This window comes from Mobula birostris, chromosome 7 (assembly GCF_030028105.1).
Source record: "Mobula birostris isolate sMobBir1 chromosome 7, sMobBir1.hap1, whole genome shotgun sequence".
NCBI classification, from domain to species: domain Eukaryota; kingdom Metazoa; phylum Chordata; class Chondrichthyes; order Myliobatiformes; family Myliobatidae; genus Mobula; species Mobula birostris.
Genome location: NC_092376.1, coordinates 104,173,486 through 104,199,600, shown reverse-complemented (window position 1 = coordinate 104,199,600; position 26,115 = coordinate 104,173,486). Strand labels below are relative to the sequence as shown.

At 42.5% G+C, this 26,115-nt stretch overlaps 1 protein-coding gene across 1 annotated transcript; it reads left to right on the top strand.

The window, feature by feature from the left end:
• The first annotated feature begins 4,084 nt into the window (after nt 1–4,084).
• Nucleotides 4,085–25,073, top strand: lsm11 (LSM11, U7 small nuclear RNA associated). The gene is made up of 4 exons (XM_072263550.1): nt 4,085–4,508; nt 22,428–22,567; nt 23,844–23,927; nt 24,219–25,073. Exons 1-4 carry the CDS (start codon nt 4,118–4,120, stop codon nt 24,600–24,602), a joined length of 999 nt encoding a protein of 332 aa, XP_072119651.1. The 5' UTR covers nt 4,085–4,117; the 3' UTR covers nt 24,603–25,073.
• The last annotated feature ends 1,042 nt before the right edge of the window (nt 25,074–26,115 follow it).

The following is a 26,115-nucleotide window of genomic DNA, read 5'->3' as shown; positions in this document are numbered from 1 at the left end:
CATTGTATCATTTCTTAATGTATGTATGCATTTCTAACTGACAATAAAAGAGGACTGAGTGTTCTCAAAATCTAATCCTTCCATCACATTAAAATTATGCTCCTTTGTATTAGTCATTTTCACCATGGCTATCCACTATCTATCTTATTATATGTACACTTCTATCAAGTCAACTCTTTCCCCCTTTGCTCCAAAGAGAAAAGCCCTAGCTCGTTCAACCCATCTTCATAAGACATGCTCTCTAGTCTAGATAGGATCCTGGTGAGGCCACAGATTTGGGCGTCTCTGTCATTTCATCCTTCACTGGATCCATGCCTTCAACCACTAGTTTTTCTCCTTCCGTGTGTCCAGGAAGATCAGCTGTCCCCAGACCGTGACCCCTACGCACTCCCACTCAGCCATCGACTCCTAATCACGGATCTCACCAACTCCGCATCTGGTTCCGATGAACCTAGACATCTCTAGAACCTACTTGTAGCAGCAATTATTAATCCAAATCAAAACAAAACAATTGCCACCAGCCTGTGACCCCAGATGGAGTTGTTATACATGCATGACTCAGCCTCCATCTTCCTCCCTCCCTAACCTCCCTGTACAAAGGTAATTTTACAGCTTTATAGGACCCTGGTCAGACCCCACTTGGAGTACTGTGCTCAGTTCTGGTCACCTCACTACAGGAAGGTTGTGGAAACTTTAGAAGGAGTGCAGAGAAGATTTACAAGGATGTTGCCTGGATTGGGGAGCATGCCTTATGAGACTAGGTTGAGTGAACTTGGCCCTTTCCCCTTGGAGTCACAGAAGATGAGAGGTGACCTGATAGAGGTGTTTAAGATGATGAGAGGCATTGATTGTGGATAGTCAGAAGCTTTTTCCCAGGACTGAAATGGCTAACACAAGAGGGCACTGTTTTAAGGTGCTTGGAAGTAGGTATGGAGGAGATGTCAGGGGTAAGTTTTTTTATGCAGAAGGTGGTGAGTGCATGGAATGGGTTGCCGGCAACGGTGGTGGAGGTGGATACGATATGGTCTTTTAAGAGTCTATTGGATAGGTACATGGAATTTAGAAAAATAGAGGACTATGGGTAATGTTAGGTAATTTCTAAAATAAGTACATGTTCAGCACAGCATTGTGGGCTGAAGTGCCTGTATTATGCTGTAGGTTTTCTATGTTTCTATGTAACCCAACCCTCCCTCTTCCCTGAAGCCTCCAACACTCCAACATCCTCGCCCCCCCCCAATCCCAGCAGTAATCCCTGCTGCATCTTCACCATTCTCTCTGACCTTCACTTTCCCCTCTTTGAGTGGAGTGTTCTGCTTCAGCAAGGGCCTTACCTTTTTCCCAGCTTCACCCGCACCTCAGTGAGTTCAGTACCCACCACAATGCAGAACTCTTCTGTTGCCTGCTTCTCCTAACCTACTTCTTTGGCAAGAATTCCCTAACCCATACCAATGACCCCTTCTCCCATCTCCAATCCCTTCCTTTTCCTCTTCTTGGACACCTGGCTGTGGTCTTCTACCTGCTGTAGATCTTTCATCAGTAATTACCAAGAAGGCATCAACCGTCTTGACTTCAGCATTCCTCTTTTCACATCAAGACTAAGCTCCCCATCAGACCCGCACACAGAGAAGCTGTTCTGACCCCTGTTTTGCTGAGGCTCAGACACCTCTTACTTTTCCCTTGAAAAGGACCCCTCTCAGAACCATCAGTCAGTCCATTGTCTTCCACACCATCACCAACCTGATCAGCTTTGGAGATCTCCCATCCACTGCCATTAACCTCATAGCTCCCTTACTCCACAGTGTTCATTTGTATCTCCTACCCAATATCCACAAACCCGACCATTGGGTATGGGAGAATTAAAATTTGGAAGGAAGTGTTAAACTCGAATGGGTTAAGGATAGTGGAAGCAGACAACCAATTGTCTTTGTTCTGCCATGAGGTCAAAAGAATGGATGCCGTCATTTTGAGGTTGCCCTGCGTCCTCCATTTTTTTGAACTGAAGTGGGTTGGTTCGATTAATGTTCTAAAGTAGACACGATGCTACAGGCAATCTGCTGGACTAGAGATAATTTCTAAATAAGTTACTTGTGCGGTATTATTTGGTTAAATGTAATGTGAAGGTGTGTGACTGTTGGGATCCATGTGTGCTTTGAGTGATTCAAACTGGTTACTGGTTTTGTAACTGATTTTAAAAAGAGCCATAAATTACGAGTTGTCATTTGCGGAAGAAGGGCAATAAATGGATGTGGGTTTGGTGCAGACCCAATAAGGTGTTAAGGGTCAGTTAAATGACTCGTAGCCAATAACACTGAAAGGTAACATTTAAACTGGTAAGGAATGAATATAAAAGCAGAGGTTTTCAGATACAAGACAGTGATAACTCTCTGCAGAGACCGCTATGGCAAGGACCCCTACCCCCACTAGGAGCTGGGAGAAGGAGGGTCGATCGCCTAGCCATCGGAGATCCCCCATTTCGGTGTTATAAATTGGAAAACTGGTATGAGTGAGTATTGGTACAAAAAGAACAGTATAATTCATTTTCTAATTTGTTGGCCCGGGGTCAACACAGTTACGTTGTTTGTGCAGAGACAATATAGCGCGAGTATCGATTAATTGGGTCGCGTAGTGAGTTACCTAACCTAATGGATGAGTGGTCAGAATGACTGACCAGGTAGGCCAATTGGGGCTCCTGCCCCACTGAACTCGAGTCCTCATACCTCGACTCCATTTTATCCCCCTCAGTTTAGTCCCTTCCCACCTACATCCGCGACACTTCTCATGCTCTCGATCTCCTCAACTTTCAATCCCCTGGCCTTGATCGACGCATTTTCACCATGGATGCCCAGTGCCTATATACTTCCGGAAGATGTCAAGAGCAGCGCCTCTCCATCCTTGGGAACGGCCACAGGCAGAGGATTCATGTGGATTTAGCCCGACCCTTCATGGCCGCAAATTTCTTTGTAGTTGTGGATGCAGTTACAATGTGGCCGGAAGTGTTCCCAATAGCCCCACGATATCCTCGCACACTGTTGAATTGTTGAGAAGCCTCTTCAGGAAAACCGCTGTTCAGGCTACGTCCACACTACGCCGGATAATTTTGAAAACGAAGCTTTTTCTCTTTGTTTTGACCCTCCGTCTACACTGAACCGGCGTTTTTAGCCCCCGAAAACGGAGATTTTCAGAAACGGTCTCCAGAGTGAATAAATTTGAAAACGCCTAATATCCGTTGCAGTGTGTACGGGGTAACCGGAGCTTTTTAAAACCGCTGTCAGGACGTGCCGGAACAGATGGCGACAGCGCGGCATTTCATTGTTTTCTTCTTATTATTCTTAACTGTATTATTATTACTACTTTATTGTTCAGAGTGTACAATCATCACAGCGATATTTGATTCTGCGCTTCGCAGAACCTAACAATTTCAGAACAAACGGCAACAAGATTGAAGCCAGGAGAGTTAGAAATGTACTCACCAAATACTTTGACCCATAGCTTACTGAATAAATAAGCATACTCACTTTGCCCTGTTTTCTGTCCTTGCTTGTATGAAGGTAAGGACGGAAAATACCCTCCGCCACCTCCAGTTTAAATTCCATGCGGAATATTTTGGCGGATCAAGAACCAAGAACCAAGGTGGTTTATCTATTTATGCAAGTACTTCTCTGACAATAGATGTATAACAGCCTAATGTAACATTGTATGGAAATACAAGATAACACTGACGCAGTCAGGTTTTATACAGTTAACAAGGTGCTTTATTAATACAACAGAGTTACTGTAGTCAGTTTTTCACTGTTCGTCGTCAGCCGGGTCATACTGTCCGGTATCTGCAGATTTTCTGTAGCTTTGGATTTTCAACATGTGCGGAGCTTCTCGTGTTTATATTTTTTTTTACCATGTTAATATACTTTCGCGGTATACTTATGTTCTCTAGCATTAGACTTGACCTGGCTGCAATAACGCCTGCAATTTAAAGATGGCGGCTTAGAAAGTGCTCTATTGCACCGGAGGCCGATTACCCAGGCTGCAGAGCGGGGAGCCATGTGAAGATGGCGGCTTAGAAAGTGCTCTATTGCCCCGATTACCCAGGCTGCAGAGCGGGAGCGGGAGCAGTGTGAAGATGGCGGAGACCCGGAGGAGGCCGGGGTCGGCGGCTGGAAGTGAGAGCGAGCCGGACGAGGATGTGGACGGAGGGCAGCTTGACGTTAGCTCACCGCACTTCGACCCGTACCTGGCGTTGTACAGCCCGCGGCCGCCGCCACTGCCCTTCCCCTCCGTGCGCACTTTTAACAACGTAGCCGAGTACGAGTCGTTCCTGCAGCGGCGGCCCCGCGGCCGCATCCCGGGCCCAGCCAGGACCCGCGGCGGGCGCCGCGCAGCGCGGGCTGCCTCCGACCCCGACAGGATCGAGCGGCTCAAGAAGCTGATGGTGGCTCAGCCGAGCAGCGAGGAGAAGCCGCGATGCTGCCGGAGGGACCGCGCCCCCAAGAACGTGATAACCAGGATGGCCCGTGAGTGGAGGCCGGGTGGGCGGCTGGGCAGGGGCAACGTGTCGGGGCCCGGACACGCGTGGGGTGGTCTCACCTTGCAGCAGATAGTGGAATTAGGGGGCACGGTCTCAAAATAAAGCACAAGTCCGTTAGGACTGAAATGACTATAAAATGTAAGATCAGAATTAGGCCATCGAGTCTGCCTCACCATTCAATCAAGCCTGAGTTTTAACAACCCTATTTTCCCGGCTTCTCACCGTAACGCTTAACCCTGCTCACCAATCAACAACCTGTCATTCTCTGCCTCTAGTACACTAAGGGACTTGGCCTCCACTTTCCTCTCTGCGAATGATTTCTACACATTCATCACCCTCCTGCTGGGAAAAAAACTCCCAGCTCACCTCCGTTTCAAAGGGACTTTCCTTTATTCTAAAGCAGTGCCCTGGCATCCTTCTGATGAATTATCCTCTCCCTGCCCACTCTGTCTCGGCTTTTCAACACTCTTCGGTTTCAATGAGATCTCTCCTCATTCTTTTGAACTCCGAGTGCAGATTTAGAGACACCAAACAAATAATAACTTATTCACAGACAAAGGTAATGTTGTTCAAAATACTTCACAGTGGGATGAAGCACAAATAAAAGACAAAAAGGTGTTAGTTAAAAGCAAGGTTAAAGATGTAGGTTTGGAGGGTGTTTAAAAGTGGCAGTTGAGTTTCCTTCCCTTTATAGCTTTAGGTATTGAATTCCACAGTTTAGGACTGTGGTTCAGAAAAGGTGACCTGCCAATGATCTTTTGAGAGATCTTGTTTAAATTTAAGAGACCAGTGAAAGAAGACCTGAGAGTTTGAACAGGATTATAAAACAAAACCATTTCTGTTCTGGTTCCAGTTGTTAAGAGCTTTAAAAACAAGTAAGACAACTTTAAAATCAATTCTAAAAGATACAGGAAGCCAGTGCAGAGTGGTTAGGTCAGGAGTTTTTCATACTAATTTTAGGTAAAAGTCAGCTCTGGTCATGAACCAGCCTGAAGGGGAACCCCTAGTGAATAGAGACCGATGCTCTTGCATGGGCTATTCTTTTACCCCTGAATACCCTGAACTGGAGGCTGGTGCTGTGGCGCAAAAACCAGCCAATGGGAGAGAATTGCTACATCCTTGGGATAGGTCCATTGGCAACCAGTGCGGAGGAAGTGGCTTTCAACTGGCAGGTAAATTAACCCTTCACAATACACCATTGAGATAGATCATGTCATATACAGGTTTCCCCCGCTATGTGAAAGTAGAGCGTTCCTATGAAATCTTTCTTATGCCGAAATGGCATAAAGTGAAGAAGCAATTACCATTAATTTATATGGGAAAAATTTTTGAGCGTTCCCAGACCCAAAAAAAACCTACCAAATCATACCAAATAACACATAAAACCTAAAATAACACTAACATATAGTAAAAGCAGGAATGATATGATAAATACACAGCCTATATAAAGTAGAAATAATGTATGTACAGTGTAGTTTCACTTACCAGAATCGGAAAGACAGCGAACACACTGGAAGGTTCATGCATTTTTCTATCATAGTGTTCTTTGTAAACACTCAAAACATCCTGCAAACCTGCCCTTTTAAAATTAAAGTCATACTTTTCTGCAATCATTGCAGCACTGTCAATCGTAGTGAAAATCTCACTGCAAAACAAACGCTGAACGCTATTTTCGCTTTTTGCCTTTTTTTGTAAAAGTGAAAATCCTCTTCGGATTTCTTTTGGTTAATGAAAACAGGTACTAATGTAGGTCTTTTGTAAAAGCGAAATGGTGTAAAGCAAACTTTCGAAAAGCGGGGGGTACCTGTATAATTACATTAAGATAGTTCTTTAAAAAATCCGTGTACTGCTAAATCTTTTCCATCCTTGTACTTGTCTCAGTGTCTGAAATTTTATTATTGTACCACCCTCAAACTCTGTCTGGCAGCTCAGTTCACATGCCCATTGTATGTAGGAAGTCTGATCACCTGGCTGTAATTCTGCTGCTGGTGAGTTGGCAGAGACTAAAGACTGCAGCAACAGTAGTGAGGACCAAGAAGGTATGGTCAAGGGAGGCAGAGGACAGCTTATAGGACTGGTTTGAGTTGGTGGACTGAACAATATTCAGGGATTCATCTTCGAATCTGAATGAATGTTCTACAGCTGTCACCGACATCATCAAGACCAGTGTGGATAAGTGTGTGCCTTCGAGAACATGCCAGTCATAACCAAATCAAAAGTCATGGATCAGCCAGGAGATTGGTAGTCTGCTGAGGGCTGGATCTGTGGCATTCAGGACTGGTGATCCAGAACTATACAAGTAGTCTGGTTACAACCTGTGGAAGGCTGTTTTAAGAGCAATAAAATAATTCCAATTGAGGTTAGAGATAGAATTGGCTTCACTCCCAGACAGGTTAAATGCCTTCTATGTGCGCTTTGAAAGGGAGAATAAAATCACACTGGTGAAAATTCCTGCAGCATCTGGTGATCCTGTGATCTGTGTTGGAGACCGACAACAGAACATCTTTCATGAGGTGAACCCTCGCAAGGCATCAAGCCTTGATGGTTTACCTAGCAGGGCTCTGAAAACCCATGCCAATCAGCTGGCAGAAGTGTTCAAGGAAATTATTTTCTCACTGCTGCAGTCAGCGGTTCCCACGGGCTTCAAAATGCTGACAATCATACCAGTGCTCTAGAAGAGCATGGTGAGCTGCCTCAATTATTACCCAGCTGCATTCACATCTACTGTGATGAAGTGCTTTCTCGGCCAAAATTAACTTCATCCTAAGGAAGGACATTAACCTGTTGTAATTCACCTGTCACCACAATAGGTCTACAGTGGATGCAATCTCTCTGGCTGTCCACTCAGCCTTGTATCACCTGGACAATAGTAATACCTGCATCAGGCTGCTATTTATTGAATACAGCTCAGCATTCAACACCATCATACCCACAGTTCTAATCAACATACTTCAAAACCCGGGCCTCTATCTCATTCTGCAACAGGATCCTTGATGTCCTCATCGGGAGATCACAGCACAGATGGAAAATAACATCTTGCTGACAAGCAGCACTGGTGCACCTTGAGGATGTGTGCTTAGCCTCCTGCTGTGCTCTCTACACCATTGATTGTGTCCCAAGGCACTGCTCAAAGGTTCAAAGGTATATTTTGTCAAAGTATGCATGTACAATGCAACTGATATTCGTCTTCTCCAGATAGCCATGAAATACAGAAAAAACATGTTTTTGTTTTTGAAAGAAAGACAACCCCCCCACATGAAAAAGAAACGCAAACCCTCCCACTCAAAAAACAGCGACAATAACAATCAAACCCACAATCCCCTCACTTGCAGAAAAGAACAGCAACTTTAGCATCAAATCCCCCAGCCCCCTCTCTCACACACACAAAAAACTAACATCACTCACACAGAAGAACACCAGCAGAACATCAGACCCCAAATCCCCAACTCCTCCCTTCCACAAAAAAATAACATATTGCCCAACTGCTAATTGGCAACAAGAAAGAAAGCAGAAAGAGACCAGAGTAAACTGCAGTCCAATCATCACATAAATCTGAGAATTTTGAAAACATCCTTCTGTCGACATTGAAGAGGGTGGCAGCACAAACTCAGTCCTTCTGTGAAGAGCAGCCACCATGCTGGGCCCATACACCCCTGACCCAACTACTGACAGCCATCAACTCCGTAGCCTTGGTGGAAAACGAGTGCTGACCACCTGCATTTGCCTGGATGCTTCATTCTTCCTCGACACTTGGAAATGGAGTTCTTCATGACCTGATGTCTGTCTTTGGTCTTCTCCATGAGGTAGCTCGTGCTCTGCTGTCTCTGGGGATAACACAGCACTAAATATTCGATCGAATTCCAAACTGTATGCCACAGGCTCCAACAGATAGCCAAACAACCGGAAGATGTAGAGAAAGTGAAATAATTGTGAACAGCTTGGCTATCTGAAGGGTGTCGCCTGGAGAGTGGTTCGCTGGCACCATCTTGACCCGATCTCAAATAGCATTTATAAATTTTCTGATGATGTAACTATTGTTGACAGAATTTCAGCTGGTGGGCAAAGAAGCATACAGGAATGAGATAGATCAGCTGCTTCGGTGGTGTCACAACGACAGCTTGCACTTAACGTCGGTAAGACCAAGAAATTGATTGTGAATTGGGAAAGAGAAGTTGAAGGAACACACACCAGTCTTCACTGAGGTATCAGCAGTGGAAAGAGTGAGCTGTTTCAAATTCCTGGGTGTGAACATCTCTGAAGATCTGTCCTGGGACCAACATATTGATGCAGTTACCAAGCAGGGTGCAACAGCAATTTGAGAAGACTTGGTATGTCATCAAAGGCTCTTGCAAATTCCTGCAGATGTACCGTGGACAGCCTTCTACTTGGCTGCATCAAAGCCTGCACAGGATCGGGAAAAGCTGCAGAAAGTTGCAGACTCAGCCCGCTCCATCATATGCAGCATCCAGGACGTCTCCAAAAAGGCGGGATCTGTCATTAAGGACCCCCATCACCCAGGACATGTCCTCTTCTCATTGCTATCATTAAGGAGGAGGTACAGGAGCCTGAAGACACACTCGACACTTTAGGAACAGCTTCTTCCCTTTGGGCATCAGATTTCTGAATGGACAATGAAGCCACGAGCACTATCTTTCATTTTTTCTTTTATGCTATGACGTTTCTCCTGGCTGCTATGAGAACTGTTCTGTCACCAGCCTTGGAGTCAGCGTCCCAGGCTTTTAATAGGGAGTGCATTTCTGCATTCAGCCAGGCTCATAGTTGGGCTGTGAGGTGACCGTTGTTGATGTACCAACGTTGTCTACACACTTGCTGAGGTAGCTGATGACAGATCAGGTATATTCCTCGAAGTCTGTGTCTTCTCCGTTTGTGACAGCCTCCTTGAACATCTGCCAGGATGAAGAGACCATCCAGACCATTGTTTGAAGAGAGCTAGTGCTATTGTAAAGCTCTCCCACTGCGACCTTGGCATTTCTGCTTGGGGTTGTAGACAGTGGGGATGAGTGCAACAGTAAGCTCCTGGAGCCGGTGAAATGGCCAGCATTTAACTGTAAGGTGCTCAATTTCCCCAGAACAGTGACTGCTAACTACAGATGAGTTTGGTGGTATGTTGATATTTAGTGATTTGTGTACAAGGTCACCCAGGTTTCCCTTAACACCCAACACCTTTCAACTCTCACTATTTAGAAAATACTTTGCCTTTCTATTTTCCTGTACCAGAGAGGATGTCTGTCACTTAGCCTCTCTATATTCCCTTGAACATTGTGCATTTTCCTTGCAACCCAGGCTCTATTTCATCTTTACTATCATCAGTAAACTTCGGTATGTTACACTTGGTTACCTCATACATATCATTGATGCTGGCTGTGAACCAACCTGAGCCACAATACAGATCCCGGTGGCACACCACTAATCACCTGAAAAGGAATAGTTATGGAGCACTACAGCACAGAAATAGGCTAGTCTAGTCTGTGCTGAACTGTTATTCTGCTTAGTCCCATCTGGAGCATAGCCCTCCATACCTTATCCAAGCTTCCCTTAAATGTTGTATTCAAACCCACATTCACCACTTCCACTGACAGCTCATTCCACACTCGCGCCGCCCCCGAGTGAAGAAATTCCCCCTTACGTTCCCCTTAAATACTGCACCATTCACCCTTAACCTAAGACTTCTTGGTTCTAGTCTCACCCAACCTCAGTAGAAAAGGCATGCTTGCATTAACTCTATCTATACCACTCAGAATTCTGTATACAGTACTGTGCAAAAGTTTTAGGCACATGTAAAAGCAATCTGTAAAGTGAATGTGCTTTCAGAAGTAATGAATTAAAAAACATAAAGAGCAGTAAACAGTAAAAAACTAAATCAGATCAATATTTGATGTGACCACTGTTTGCCTTCAAAACTTAATTAATTCTCTTAGGTACACTGTTGTGCGGTTTTATAAGAAAAACAGCTGATAGGTTGTTCCAGGCATCTTTGAGAACTTGCCACAGTTCATTAGCACCTGTTTGTTATCTTTGTTTAATCAAACACTGGGCTATATACCTACAAAATAATGAAGTTTTTATTTGAAAAATGGTCTATTACTTAATATGTTCTTTAACAAAATACAAAAGTTTCCTTGTAATGTTTAATATTGTTTTGGAAAAAGATTGTTTAGAAATCTAAAATTTGCTCTTTTCTACTGACACTAATACAGAAGACATCAGCATGATCATCTAAAATAAAACCCAACATCTTATACAACTTCAACATAACATCCCAACTCCTGTACTCTACTTTGATTTATGAAGGCTAATGTGCCAAAAGCAGTCTTTACCACTCTTCTAAGGAAATATGAATCTGTATTCCTGGATCCCTCTGTTCTACCACACTTAGTGCCATACCGTTCACTGAGTAAGATCTATCCTTGTCCTCACAAATTGCAACACCTCACACTTGTATGCATTAAATTCCATCTGCCATTTTTCCAACTAGTCCAGTTCCCACTGCAAGCTTTCATAGCCTTCCTTGCTGACTGCTGCACCCACAATCTTAGTGTCACCTGCAAATTTGCTGATCCAGTTTACCACATTATCATCTAGATCAAGGATTCCCAACTTTTTTTATGCAATCGACCCCTACCATTAACAGAGGGGTCTGTTGACTCCAGACTGGGAACCCCTGATCTAGATTAATATACATGACAAACAGCAATGGTCCCAGCACTGATCCCCACTCATTACAGACTTCTCTGGCTTCTCCCACAAAGCCAGTGTTGAATCCAGTTTACTACCTCATCCTGAATGCCAAGTGGCTGAACTTTCTCGACCAGCCTCTCATGCAGGACTGTATCAACAGCCTTACTAAAGTCATGTAGACAACATCCTTTGCTTTTCCATCATCAACTTTCTCGATAACCTCCTTGAAAACTTCTGTAAAAATCTTTCATTGTTTTCTAGCTGTTATCCCAACTTAGACCACTCTTGTCTACTAACCACCTCGTCACACGTAGGGTAATTTTGGCACCTTATCACAAACTTTCTAAAAGTTCAAATATACTGCATCCAGTGACTTCTCTTATTTCGTTGATGAGACCCTCAAAAAAAAAACATTCAGGAGGGTCAAGATTCAAGTTAAGAACCACATATTTCTGCTGTTATTCCTGTGAGCAAATGATGAACCTGATCATTTTAACTATTAAATATATTATATGGGAAAATCTGCATTTGCACCTGGGTCACAGAAATGCCGTGAGGACCAAAAGAAGCTTTGCCACCGTGTCCACCTTAACCCACCTTCCGTCCCCACCCTAACTTTGCTGCCTGTGTTCAGTTGTGTTTATTCGGTCTTTCTTGCCTTCTCATTCTATTACTCAATGTGCATCCAACTGCTTTGGCTGAATTTGGTATTCTTTAACTCATGGCTTTCATGTCCATGTTGTAGGTTTTGTCTTGCATATGCCTATGAGTATAGTCCTCTGGCCAGCTTCCAGCTGATCAGAGAGCCCCAAGCAGGATTGCTGGCTTTCCTGTGGAAGGTCAGAGCTACGAGGTCTGATACCATCCCAGCAGAAAGCTTCATGATGTGAAGTTCCCATCCCAAACCTGTAGACTGTGGGAAAGACTGTGGATTCTGAGGAGGATAGTCACAGTCCAGATGGTGATATTGATCAGCTGGCAAATTAGGCAGTATGGCGGCAGATGGACTTTAATCCTGATTAATGTAAAGTGATACCTTTTGGGACATCTAATAGAACTAGGAGAAGTGTAATGGAAGATGGGGCCCTGAGAGTATTGAAGAGCAGAGGGGTCTTGGTGTACAAGTTCTGGGATCCTGAAGGTGGCAGACCGGGTAGTTAGGGTGATAAAGAAAGCACGCTTGCCTTCATTCACTGAAGCAAAGAATGTAAAAGCAGGGATGTCATAGTACAGTTTTATAAAACTTTGGTAAGGCCACGATAGAATATTGTGTCCCGTTTTGGTCACCACATTTGGATGATGGAGGAGATTCGCCAAGGTTGCCCAGGATGGAATGTTTCAGTTATTAGGAGAAAATAGGCTCGGTTTGTTTTCCTTGAGTAGATATGACTGAGGAAGGATCTGACAAAAAGTGTACAGAATTATCATGGGCATGCTTATGGTAGACCGTTATCTTTTCTCCATGTTAGAGGTGTCTTTCACGCAGAGGGTGCTTGGAATGCCCTGCCTGAGGGGTGGTGGAGACAGACTTACACAACTTTTAAGTGCCTGAGACACACAATTAAAGTGCCAAGACTAAGTCTTTGGATCATGTGTTATTAGTGTAGATGGGAATTTGGTGGTCAGTATCGACAATGGTGGGTGAAGGACCTATTTCTGTACATTATGACTCTGACACTGAAGTGGCTATATCAGAGGTAACTAGCTAGAGGGGACCAAGAGTAGAAATGGAAAAGGAGTTAAGATGATGGGGCTGCATTTTTTTAAAAAAAAGGGAACACTGGTAGCTGCTATGAAATTACAGAACACAATTGCAGAATATAAGGCTCTTTTAATATTTCTATGGTTTCTGCTAATCAGGAGACTGGCTTATTTCTGAAAGGTAACGTATGTCTGGAGATTGTGTAGGAGTGTTTGCTGCAGCAGTAAATATTTCTTAAATCTAACCATGTTAGATTTAGTAATGAGTAACGTAACAGATTTAGTTGATGGCCTTAGACTGGCTGATCATTTATCTCTTAATGATAATGAGATTAAGTTTGTGTAAAGCTTTAAACCACTGTCAAAAATCAATTTGGGTACTGCTGACTTCTGTGCAATGAGGCAGAGAAAAATATACAAAACATTGAACACTACAGTGCAGGAACAGACCCTTCAGCCACATGAAATATATCCCATCTGCCTGCACACAATCCATATTCTTCCAATGTGTCTGTCTAAATGCCTCATAAAAACCACTATCATATCTGCTTTTACCACCTCTACCCTCGGAAAGAGGCTGACCCTATCTATGCTTTTGTACTGGGTTATTTGGTAGATCAGGGAGATGTCTTCAAAAACAAGCTTAATGGGAAAGAGAACCTTGTTTATACCTTAAAGCAGGGCCTCCCCACCTTCATTATGCCATTGACCCTTATCATTAACCAAGGTTGGGAATTCCTGCCTGCAAGGGATGTGCTGTAGTCTTGATCTTACTGCCCAACAACAGGAATGGATGATTAAAGCAATAAGGGACAGAGTGAGGCTGAAAGGCCAAGACCCGTAGTGGATACTGGTATCTGGGAGAGGCACAATAAACAGCAAAAGAAGACAGCAAGCTATAGAAAGGGACCATGAGGAAAAGTTTACAAGACTTCAAAACAGTGCACTGTTAGCAAAAATGTGGAGTTGTGTGAGGTATCATGGAGTGTATTGAATGTTGACTGCCTGTCATTTTATTATGGAAAATGAAAATGGTAGGCAGGATAGTATAAGAAAACCAATACCTGAAGCAGGCTGAGGAACTAAATAAAATAACAGTAATGAAAACAAAAGAGTAAGTTCTTAAATGTGACAAATCCACCAAGGTCACAGCATCTTCATCATAGCCTTTAAAGCATTAGTTGAGAACATTGAAGGTTCCTTAGTATAGTTTTTAAAAATTCTCTCAATTTTGGAAAGTTATGTTTACCATTCCACGTTTTATGAAAGGTGAGAGGGGAGAACAGGAAATGTGGAACTGTTAGCCACACTTTTGTTTTAATATTCTTTGGGTATTCTGTTTTCAGATAGTGTCTGAGCATGCCTGAGATTCTGGTTGAATCTTTGGAAGCAGTGTGAGGTTATCTAATGATCTGCAAAAGGCAAACTAGAGATTATAAGCAGATATCACAATGCTTAGCTGTGACTATGTCTCTGAAAGATTATACAATTGGGTACATGGGTTTCTATTCCCTTACCTAGGTTTACAGAATACAGAGGTGGACCGCATAAGTAGTCTAGATGGAAGTATTAAATGGTGAAGAAGTGTCACTAAATTGATATACAGTTGCAAGAAAAAGTTTGTGAACCCTTTGCAGTTACCAGTTTTTCTGCATTTATTACTCATAAAATGTGGTCTGATCTTCATCTAAGTCACAATAATAGACAAACATAATCCGCCTTAACTAATAACACAAACAATTATACTTTTATGTCTTTATTAAACACATTGTTTAATCCTACATAGTCCAGGCTGGACAAAATATGTGAACACTTATATTTAACTGATAGAACCCCCTTTAGCAGTAATAACCTCCACCAAACATTTCCTGTAGCTGCTTATCAGACTTACACAATGCCAAGAAAGAATTTCAGACCATTCCTCCATACAAAACTGTTTCAGAAGTCACTTGAGAGCCCATAAGTAGATCAACAGAATGAAGACCTCGAGGGATAGCCGTGACCGATTTCTGGGATACCTTGCACGAACAGCCCTCTTCAGGTCATGACACAGCATTGCATTTGGGTTAAGGTGTGGACTCTGACTTGGCCATTCCAAAACACAAATGTTCTTTTAATCCATTTCTGTTGACTACTCTTATGCTTTGGATCATCGTCTTATTGCATCAACCAGCTTCTATTAAGTTTCAGGTCTTTTGCTGTTACCCTTGGGGTTCTTTTTCACTTCCTTCAGCATTGCAGGTTGTGCTCTTGGTGTGATCTTTGCAGCACTCTCACTTTCAGGGGAGAATAGCAACAGTACTGAATTTCCTACATTTGTTGACAGTTTCTCTTACTGTGGACTGATGAACACTCAGGTCTTTAGAAATGTTTTTGTAGCCTTTTCTGCCTCATGCATCTCTACAATTCTTCTTCTAAGGTCCTCTGGACGTTGTTTTGATCGAGACATGGTGCACATAAACAGACCTTTCTTGAGAAAAATAGGCTCTGTTATTAGCCTGACATTGTCATTTTATAGGGCAGAGCACGTCTGTGACTCATACCTCCAATCTCACCTCATTGATCGGAACAAATCTTATGTAGAAGGCGTAACCCTAGAGCTTCACATACTTTGATAGGACCTAGACTGTGATATTTTAAATGGTGTACTCAGTATTGAGAAAAAATTGAATTGTTTGTGTATTATTATTTTAAGTAGATTGAGTTTGTCTATTGTTGTGACTTGGACGAAGATCAGACCACATTTTACAAGTAATTAATGCAGAAAACCAGGTAATTGCAAAGGGTTCACCAACTTCTTGCAACTGTAACTGCAGCAAATGTGGACCCTGAAGAATGGTACAGTAGTATAGCCAGTTCTAGGCAGTCCCCTGGTTAACGGATGACTTGCTACCACTCTGTTTCTGATGTGGCTACTAAGACTACAGTGGAACGTGAGAGGTGCTTTTCAGGCAGATGCGTGGACTGTTCAGAAGGCTCAGCACTCCATTTGTTGTTTTCCACAGTGCTCCCTTTGAAGAGATTGAAAGTGTTGCATTTCCCAAGGAGACTCTTGAGATGCTTAGGGTACTTTCTTGGTTCTTACCTTAATTTCTTGCTGTGATAGAACTGAGAGTGGTGTTCCTGTTTGAGGAATTTGGTGTCCGGCAAGTGTGTGTATGTGGATGAGATTGGGATCATTTCTTAATTTCTAGGATCTCAGCAGGGCAGTCATTGTCATGGAGTGTGTAGGTTAGCACTGGTGGTACCATAGTTTCAGTTAACCAGATTAATGGAAAGGAACTCAAAAGTCTTGGTGTTTAACCATTCCAGGTCTGAAACTCCATGTACCTGTATGTGATTGGAATGGGTTGGCTGTCAGTGGGAGATATCTTGATCTCAATGCCCTGACCTTTGCTTTTTGTTTCCCTGTAGGAGCAGCTCGCCTCCTCCATCTGGGAGCGCATTATGGTGTGGGCCATGGACACCTCCATGACCAGCTTTAGGGCTGCTTCGTTATCGGTCAACAAAAGGTACGCATGGGCTATAGACAGCATCTGAGGTTCAGTAGTTTACTCTCAGCTCCTTCACCTTTACTGGGACTGTCTTCATAAGATGTAACTTTACATTACATCTTTGTGGTTGGCTGTGTCACCTGGACTCACTTGGTAGTCTTGTCTGAATAGAATATAGGAAGACATGTCCCCACAGTATAGAAGGCATGTTTCTCAACTGTTGGACACACAGCTCTGTGTTCTGGGCAACATTCATTGTTAAAGCTCTACCAAATGAGAAGATTTGGTTAGTTATTTCAGCTTCTTGTGGGATTTGCATAAGGATAAGAATCGTTTGGCTGTTGGATTTTCCTGCAGATTGGTGGGGACTCACTGAAAGTGAGTGGCAGTACTTTGATTTGTTCCAAGAATGTAAAAGGTTCTGTGTAAATGCAACTTCTAATTTTAAAATATTTCTTTTAAGTCACTCTTTCTTTAAATTTCTACCAGCTACTCCACTGTGTCATCCTTTCATTCCCTGTTTTAGCCATATTTACATTATAAAATCAACCTACTGAACTCCCCACTCCAGAGCTGTGCCTCACTGCTCAGGGACCCCAGTTACATCTGAATTCCAGTGCTGTAAATGTGGAGTTTATACTGTACATTACCCCTGTAACTGCATGGGTTTCCTCACACATCCCTAAGACCTCTTGGTTCGTAGGTTCATTGGTCCTGATGTAGTTGGATGGTGGTAACATCAGGAGAATCGAAGTGGGGAATAGGTTACCTGGGAAAATGAAATAACTGTCAAACTCAGTGGGTTGAGCAGCATCTGTAGGAGGAGAGGAGCTGTCATTTTGGTTTGAAATTGCAACATAATGTTGTGATGGAGGGTTTTGCTCTGAAACATCAACAACTTCTTGCGGATGCTGTACTGAGTTCTTCCAATACATTGTTGCTTCAAATTCCAGCATCTTCGGTTTCTTGGGTCTCCATGTGTGAGAATGGGATTGCTCATGAACTGGCACAGACTTGATGGGTTGCAGATCCTCCCTCTACGTTATAAAATATGAGAAAGAGTGCAAATCTTCTGTTGTCAGCCTTGCAAATCATAAGATACTTCTGCTCAAGTTGTCTGGTTTGGACTAGTATATCAGAGCACATATAACAAATAACCACAAAGATTTATCTCAACTTCCCAGCTCTTTACTTCACCTATCTGCCCTCCCAGTTTCACCCATCACCTACTACTTTGTACTCCTTCCTCCCCCTCCTCCCACCTTCTTACACTGACTCCTCGTCTTTTTTTTTCTCCAGCCCAAAATGTCGACTGTACTCTTTTCCATAAGTGATGTCTGCCTGCTGAGTTCTCCCAGATTTTGTGAGTGTTGCTTGGATCTCCAGTATCTTCAGATTTTCTCTTGTTTCCAGTTGAATATTTCTGCTTGTGGAGCAGATAATAGAAATCTCGACCTCTCCCCTTAGAAGCAGGAAGTTTGATGAATTGGATCATTAGATCAGGTTAGGGTGGCACAATCGTGTAGTGGTTAGCACAACGCTATATTACAGGCAACCCGGGTTCAATTCCCACTGCTGCCTGTAAGGAGTTTGTATGTTCTCCCTGTGACCACGTGGGTTTTCTCTGGGTTCTCTGGTTTTCTCCCACAATCCAAAGACGTACCGGCTGGTAGGTTGATTGGTCATTGTAAATTGTCCCATGATATGCTAGGATTAAATTGGGGGATTGCTGGGCGGTGCGGTTTAAAGGGCTGGATGGGCCTGTTCTGCACTGTATCTCAATTAATAAATCAGTAGACTCCTGGAGGCACAAGAAACTGCAGATGCTGAAATCTGGAGCAAAAAAAATAGAGCTGCTACAGGAAAACAGTGTGTCAGGCATTATCTGTAGAGGGAAATGGACAGTCAGCATTTTGGTTGGATACTTTTCATCTTGACAATTGTTGACAGTCCATTTCTCTCCACAGATGCTGCCTGGCCCCATGAGTCCTTCCATTAGCTCAATTTTTGCTTAGTAAACATCTGTTGTAGAAGTTTGTCAGGGTGAGGTATGTGAAGGAAATGGACATAGGTGGGCTTCATCCATTTGAGAGAAAGGCTACAAGACGTAGGAGCAGAATTAGGCCATGTGGCCCGTGAGTCTGCTCTGTCTTCTATTACCCCTCGAAACCACGTTTTCCTGTCTTCTCCTTGTAACCTTTGTCATCCTTACTAATCATGAACCTATTAACCTCTGCTTTAAATATATGTAATGACTTGGCCTCTACAGCGTGCTGTGGCAATGAATTCCACAGATTAACCATCCTATAACCATATAACAGTTACAGCACGGAATCAGGCCATCTCGGCCTTTCTAGTCCGTGCCAAACTCTTACTCTCACCTAGTCCCACCGACCTGCACTCAGCCCATAACCCTCCATTCCTTTCCTGTCCATATATCTATCCAATTTAACTTTAAATGACAACATCGAACCTGCCTCAACCACTTCTGCTGGAAGCTCGTTCCGCACAGCCACCACTCTCTGAGTAAAGAAGTTCCCCCTCGTGTTACCCCTAAACTTTTGCCCCCTAACTCTCAACTCATGTCCTCTTGTTTGAATCTCCCCTACTCTCAATGGAAAAATCCTATCCATGCCAACTCTAGAAATTCCTCCTCATCTCTATTCTGAGGAAAGTCCTTCTATTCTGAGCTGTCCTCTCTGATTCTAAATTCCTCCGCAATGGGAACCATGCTCTCTACACCCTCTTTCCTTTCAAAATGTGATAGGTTTCATTAAGGTCCTCTCCCCCCCCACCCCCATTCAATCCCACAGGTATCAAACGCTCCTCATACACTAACCTTTTCATTTCCTGAATCATCCTTGTGAACTTCATCTGGACCCTTTCCAATGTCAGCACATCCTTTCATAGATAAGGGGCCCAGAACTGTGAGGAAGGACAAGCAGATAGTGGGACACAATTGCAGCCAGTGGGATGTTAAAAGTGTAACAAAGGGTCAAAATAAAAGATAGTGATGAATACAGGACTGAAGATGATATACAATGCAGCAAGTATACAGAAGGTCGGTGATCTTGTAGCGCAGATAGAGATTGGCAGGTACTGTATGACATTGTGGACATCTGTGTCGTGGCTGAAAGAAAATGATAGTTGGGAGTTTAACAGTCAAGGATGCACATTCTATGGAAAGGACAGGTAGGTAGGCAGAAGGGGTGGGGTGGCTCTGTTGGTAAAAATTTAAATCAAATCCTTAGGAAGAGGTGACATAGGATTGGAAGATTAGAATCCTTGTGGTTGGAGTTAAAAAAACAGCGAAGGTAAGAAGACCCTGATGGAAGATATATACAGGCATCCAAACAGTAACCAGGGTTTGCATTACAAATTACAACTGGAGATAGAAGAGTGAAAATCAGGTTGGTGCTGGTTCCCAAGAGAGGTAGAGAATTGGGAAGCTTTAAAAAACCAACAGAAGACAGCTAAAAAGCCAATAAGAAAGAAAAATTGAAATATGAAGATAAGCTAACCGATAATATAAAAGAGGATCCAGAAAGTTCTTTTCAGATATATAAAGAGTAGAAGAGAGACAAGAGTAAATATCAAGACTGCTGGAAACTGATGCTGGAGAGGTAGTAGTGGGGGACAAAGAAATGGGGGATGAAATTAATACGTATATTGCGTCAGACTTGACAGTGGAAGACACTAGCAGAATGCCAGAAATGCAAGGGACAGAAATGAGCGCTATGGAGAAGGTGCTTTGGAAGCTGAAAAGTCTGAAGGTATGTAAGTCACCTGGACCAGATGGATTATACCCCGTGGTTCTGAAGGAGGTGGCTGAAGAGATCGTGGAGGCATTAGTAATGATCGTTCAAGAATCACTTGACTCTGGAATGGTTCCTGAGAAATGCAAAATTGCAAATTTCATCCACTCTTTAAGAAGGGAGGGGTGCAGAAGAAAATAAGTTATAGGCCAGTTAGCCTGACAATGGTTGGGAAGATATTGGAGTCTACTATTAAGGATAAGGCTTTGGAGTATTTGGAAGCGCGTGATAAAATAGGCCAAAGTCAGCATGGTTTTCTAAAGGGGAAATCTTGCCTGACAATTCTTTGAGGAAATATCAGGTAGGATAGACAGAGGAGAGTCACTGGACGTTGTTCATTTGGGTTTTCAAAAAGCCTTTGACAAGGTGCCACACATGAAGCTTCTTAATAAAGGTAAGAGAGCCCATGGTGTTACAGGAAAGGCATTAGCATGGATAGGAAATTGGCTGACTGGCAGGAACCAACGAGTGGGAATAAAGGGGCCTTTTCTGTTTGGCTGCTGGTGACTAGTGGTGTGCTGCAGGGGTTGATGTTGAGACTGCTTCTTTTCACGTTATATGTCAGTGATTTGGATGATGGAACCGATGGCTTTGTGGCCAAATTTGTGGATGGTAGGAAGATAGGTGGAGGGCCATGTGGTGTTGAGGAAGCAGGATGTCTGCAGCAGAACTTAGGCAGATTAGGGGAATGGCCATAGAAGTGGCAAATGGAACATAGTGTAAGAAACTGCATAATCTTACACTTTGCCAGAAAGAATAAAGGTTTAGACTATTTTCTAAAAGGGGAGAAAATTGAAAAATCAGAAGTGCAAAGGGACTTGGGAGTCCTCATGCAGGATTCTCGAAAGGTTAACTTGCAGGTTGAGTCGGTGGTAAGGAAGGCAAGTTATAACTTTATAAGTTAATGGTCAGATCACATTTGGAGTATTGTGAGCCGTTTTGGGCCCCTTACCGAAGAGAGGATGTGCTGTCATTGGAGTGAGTTCAGAGCCAGTGCACGAGAATGATCCCAGGAATGAAAGGGTTAACTTATGAGGACTGGTGAATCTGTGGAATTCATTGCCACAGACGTGTGCTGGCCAGGTCATTGGGTATATTTAAGGTGGAGGTTGATAGGTTCTTGATTACTAAGGGTGTCAAATATGACAGGGGTAAAGCAGGAGAATGAGGTTGAGAGGGCCTAATAAATCAGCCATGATGGATTGGTGGAGCAGAGTTCATCGGCTGAATGCCTAATTCTGCTCCTATGTCTTATGGTCTAAAACTACTCACAAAATGCTAACTTAGGCTAAATGAAGACTGGCTTATTTTATCATTTGTCTTCAAGTACGCTGAAACCTTGTGCTTAAAGGACTCCGACATCTTCCTAACTATGGAATTCAGGTTAACTAGTCTATAATTTCTTGTCTTTTTTTCTCCCTCCCTTCTCAGTGAGTGGAATGACATTTGGAATTTTCCAGTTGTCCAGAACCATTCCGGAATTTGGTGATTCTTGAAAGATCACCACTAATGCCTTCACAATTTTTTTAGCCCCCTCTTTCAGAACCCAAGCCATCTGTTCCAGGTAACTTAACTATCTTCAGACCTTCTCCTTATTAATAGTAACTACACTCTCTTCTGCTCCCTGACACTCTTGATTTTCTAGCATAGTGTATTTCTTTCACAGTGAAGGCACCAGCAGTATACTTGCTAAATTCGTCTGCTATTTCTTTGTTCCCCATTGCTATCCTTTCAGCGTCATTTTCCAGAGGTCCACTACCCACTCATCTCCTTTACTCTTTATATGCCCTTTCTTTTGCTTTTATGCTGTCTTGACTTTCCTTGTCAGCCACGTTGTCTCTTCCTCCCTTTAGAATACTACTACTTTGGGATATATTAAGGTAGGCATGTCAGAAATTTAGGGGCCCTTTCCGGTTTTGCTCACAGTGGTGGAAGATTGTTGTTTTACTTTAACTTGCTGAGTGGAACTAAAGCCAGCAGTTGCATAGTAAGGTAGTAAAGCCAGGGCCTTTATGATCTGCATGGTCTAATGAGCCCAGTGTTCAATTCATTGGTCATTTAAAGTGTGAGTGTAGTTAGACTATGCAATGTAGTTAGATATTGGTAGAAGTGGTTATGCACATTTTAAATGTACGTTTCACTGAGTTGTACAGTTACTCTTGCAGCTAATACTGGATGTGTTTTATTTTCACACAGTTCATGAAGGAAGTCCGCTGGGTGAACTCTATCGGTGTGTCCAGGACAGAATAAAGATTAGCGTTCACATCAGGACTTTCAAAGGACTACGGGGTGTTTGCTCAGGATTCTTGGTGGCATTTGATAAATTCTGGAATATGGTAATATTTGCTTTTTGCAAATCATCCTCTCCTTTAACCAATACCACTGGTGTGAAGATTTATTCACAAACATTTATTTGCTGTCTTTCAATCCAGCCATCCCAGTTTACTCCCTCTCACAAAAGGACCTAGAGATATTACACAGGAGCTCCTGAGGACCTCAATATTCCCAGGCAATTGTGTGCACTAGGTCCAAGACTAGGTGTATGTACAGCTTCCTCTTTACTTGTTCATGGGCAGTGGTGATAAGGTCATTCAAAGTTACCCCTTCAACAGTTTGTGAGAGCAGTCAGTGAGAATCTGGTAACACACCGGTTACCTTGGGAACAGCAGATTCCCTTCCTATTAAAGACCAGCAATTTTAATTTTAGAATTATTTAATGACATAACTTTAAGGAAAATGGGAGGTGAAGGGGTGACCTGATGGTGGTTCATGAAATTTGGGGATTATCAACAAGGATAAAGATTAAAATCTTTTTTCCAGAGGTGAGACACAAAGGCACAGGTAAGCGGTAGAAAATTTAGAGTGGATATAGAATGTTTTCCACACAAGGGTGGTTAGAATCTGCACCAGGATTCCTGAGGTGGTGGTAGAGGCAGATGCTCTCAATATGTAAGAAGTCTCTCGACAAGTACTTGAATTGCAAAACATAGAAGGCCATGGCATAAGTGGGATTAGTGTATGGAATGTTAAGAGGGCAGAATGGGTGTGTTGGGCTGAATGGCCTATTTCTGTGCCTCAAGACCAACCTCCCAAGTGCCAAGGTGAGATTTGAACTAACACCTGATCAGCATTCCTAGCCACTTGATGTTAATCCAGCATTTAAATCAATATGTCACTATACACCAAGGCGCAGCCAGTGGTACTGGGAGAGGAAGCTCTGTGTCAAGATGCAAGGCTGGTTTAGCATAAGGCAAATCTGCAAAAACTGTATCCTTCCTCACAGCAAGTGACTTGGCCTAATGTTGAAGGCATACCACTGGTGCAGAGTGATGGAAATGCGGGAATTTACAATAGATTGTATGCTTTAAATTCAGCTTGATAAATGGACTTGGGCAGAAGCTATAACTGAGACTTGTTTGGGAATCAATGGGGTTTCATATCAGAATTTCCTTTCTCAGGGCATCTAAAGATTTCTTGAATTGGTGTCAGGTTGGTAATGGCCATACTGTGGCACCAGCCTGTTGCTGGTGGTAGTGATATCACAACTTCATCTTGTTTCCAACCAGGGGATTCTCAAATTCTACATTGACCTCTCTTCCTTCTTTATTTCAGGCACTTGTTGATGTAGATGAGACCTTTAGGAAACCCATTCTTGGGAAAGCTTTTTACAGTGAACCAGTGCTCACGGTTGGCAGGGTAAGTAGTATTGTTTCTTTGAAATAAAGACTATTATTTCTTGCTTCAAGTTTTTATGTTCTACTCTCTGATCCCTGAACTGTCTTCATGTACATGTTCCATGTGATACAAAAACAATCTTCCACTTCTAGCATAAGGAATGTCTTTTGGGGATAACTGTAAGTCTCAGTTTTTCTCTAACTCGTGCTCAATCTGCTCTGTCAAACCTAGTGTATCATTTTGTTTATTATTTTGCACTAAAGTCATCAGTCACTATATAAATACACTACTGGATTTACTTTTTACCTGCAGCTTTTTGATCGGCTAAGGCTTCAAGAATCCAAAGGTGAGGAACCCATTTCCAAGGCTACAGAACAAACTGGCTCTTTCCCAAAGAGGACTGTGGATGGAGAAGATGGACTAGATAACAGCAAAAGTCTGAGCTGTAGTGTTACAGCAGAGCCTGTGCAGCAAACTTTGGACACTATAAACCTGTCTCTGCAAGGCAAAGCTGCAGGTTGTGATCAGTTGGAGAGGAGTTGCAAACAGATGGGCCTGGGGACCAGGTCTCGTGCAGGTGAGAAACAGAAAAGGAAAGCAAAAGGCAAGGTGGATTATCAGCAGGTTTCTCAAAGACACCTGAAACAGCTGTTTATCCGGGGTGAAAATATCTTGCTCATCAGCATCAGACAATGATAAATGCAACCACACCCGAAGGCTTGATAGACTGGGCCTTATAGAATATTATTACAAGGTGCAAATGAAAACTCTGACTGTAAAACTTCAACTGCCTGGAAATCTGGCTGTTAACTTCCATGAGCAGAAAATAATCTGAATTGATGATGTGTTTGAACAGTAAACGTAAACATCTTGTTTCTGCTCTGAACTGTTGTGAAGTTAGTTTACTCAATGGGGACTTGAACAGTGAAATTGTTCATGCCGTACTGTTGGAAGTGTAGAATTTTGATGAAACTATTGCAGTCACCTGACGCTGTTTATTTTTATTCTGTTGCCTTTTGATTGAAATGTGTTCTAATTGTGAATGATTTGCTTCAGAACTGATGTTTCCTGTATTCTTCTGCCTACAATGACTTTGGAAATAGTGCTTTAAAAATGCTCCGGCCTAGGGTTGATGTGAAATAAACGGTGTAGGTGTCTAAGGAGAAACATTCTTTTGTGTTTGGTGATCTTGCTGTGTGGACTCATCATGGTATGTAAGGTGGCTTTTTGGCCTAACATGTATTTACCAGAAGTCTTATTTCTGTTTTCTAAGTAGTCTGGTAATTTTGTCTCCATTTTTGTAAGTGATTGCCCTCTGGTTTAAAAGGTGCTTTCCTGATTTTTAGCTCCTTTACAATTCATCTTTCTTTTTCAATATTTTTATTAATTTCTTACATAAAAGAATAGAGTACAGTAGGATATATAATTGATTACAATATATTGAAATTACAGATAGTGTAATTACCCCATATCCATATAAAATTAAATTTAAACATAATATTGAAAAGAGATAATTTTGTTATACAAAAAAATCTAAACGCACTACCAGAAAAAGAACAGCTGTTAGGTTTTAAAAAAAAGAAAAGGAAGAAATCCTTAACATATAGTAAAACGTGTACACTGTTGGAAATTGAGCTTACTAAAAAAATGGTTTGATATTTGTCTAACTAATCGGAAGAAAAACAATGGATTCGGAATGTAAGTCTAACTTTGTTTTTACTTTAAGCAAGGTGCATACATATGGTGCCATGACATATGCCATTCATATACTTATAACTCCTAATGAATTATTTAAACAAAGAACACTTAATTAAACAATATTTACAAAATTACTCAAATATTGCTGAAATAGTATATACACAAACTCCTCCCTGCTTAACTATAAACTCCAACTCAATATAGAATGCATTTCAACATATACAGGTTCGATGTTATTGTTTAAAGTGAAATTGGATAGATATATGGACGGGAAGGGAATGGAGGGTTATGGATCGAGTGCAGGTTGGTGGGACTAGGTGAGAGTAGGAGTTCGGCACGGACTAGAAGGGCCGAGATGGCCTGTTTCTGTGCTGTAATTGTTATATGGTTATATCATTAGCCAACATCTGTGCTTAATAGCAAATCAAAGATTTTGAAAATATTTCAAGAAAGATCCCCAAATCTTAAAAAATATTGTCTGGGTTCAGAAATTGAACAGCGAATCTTCTCT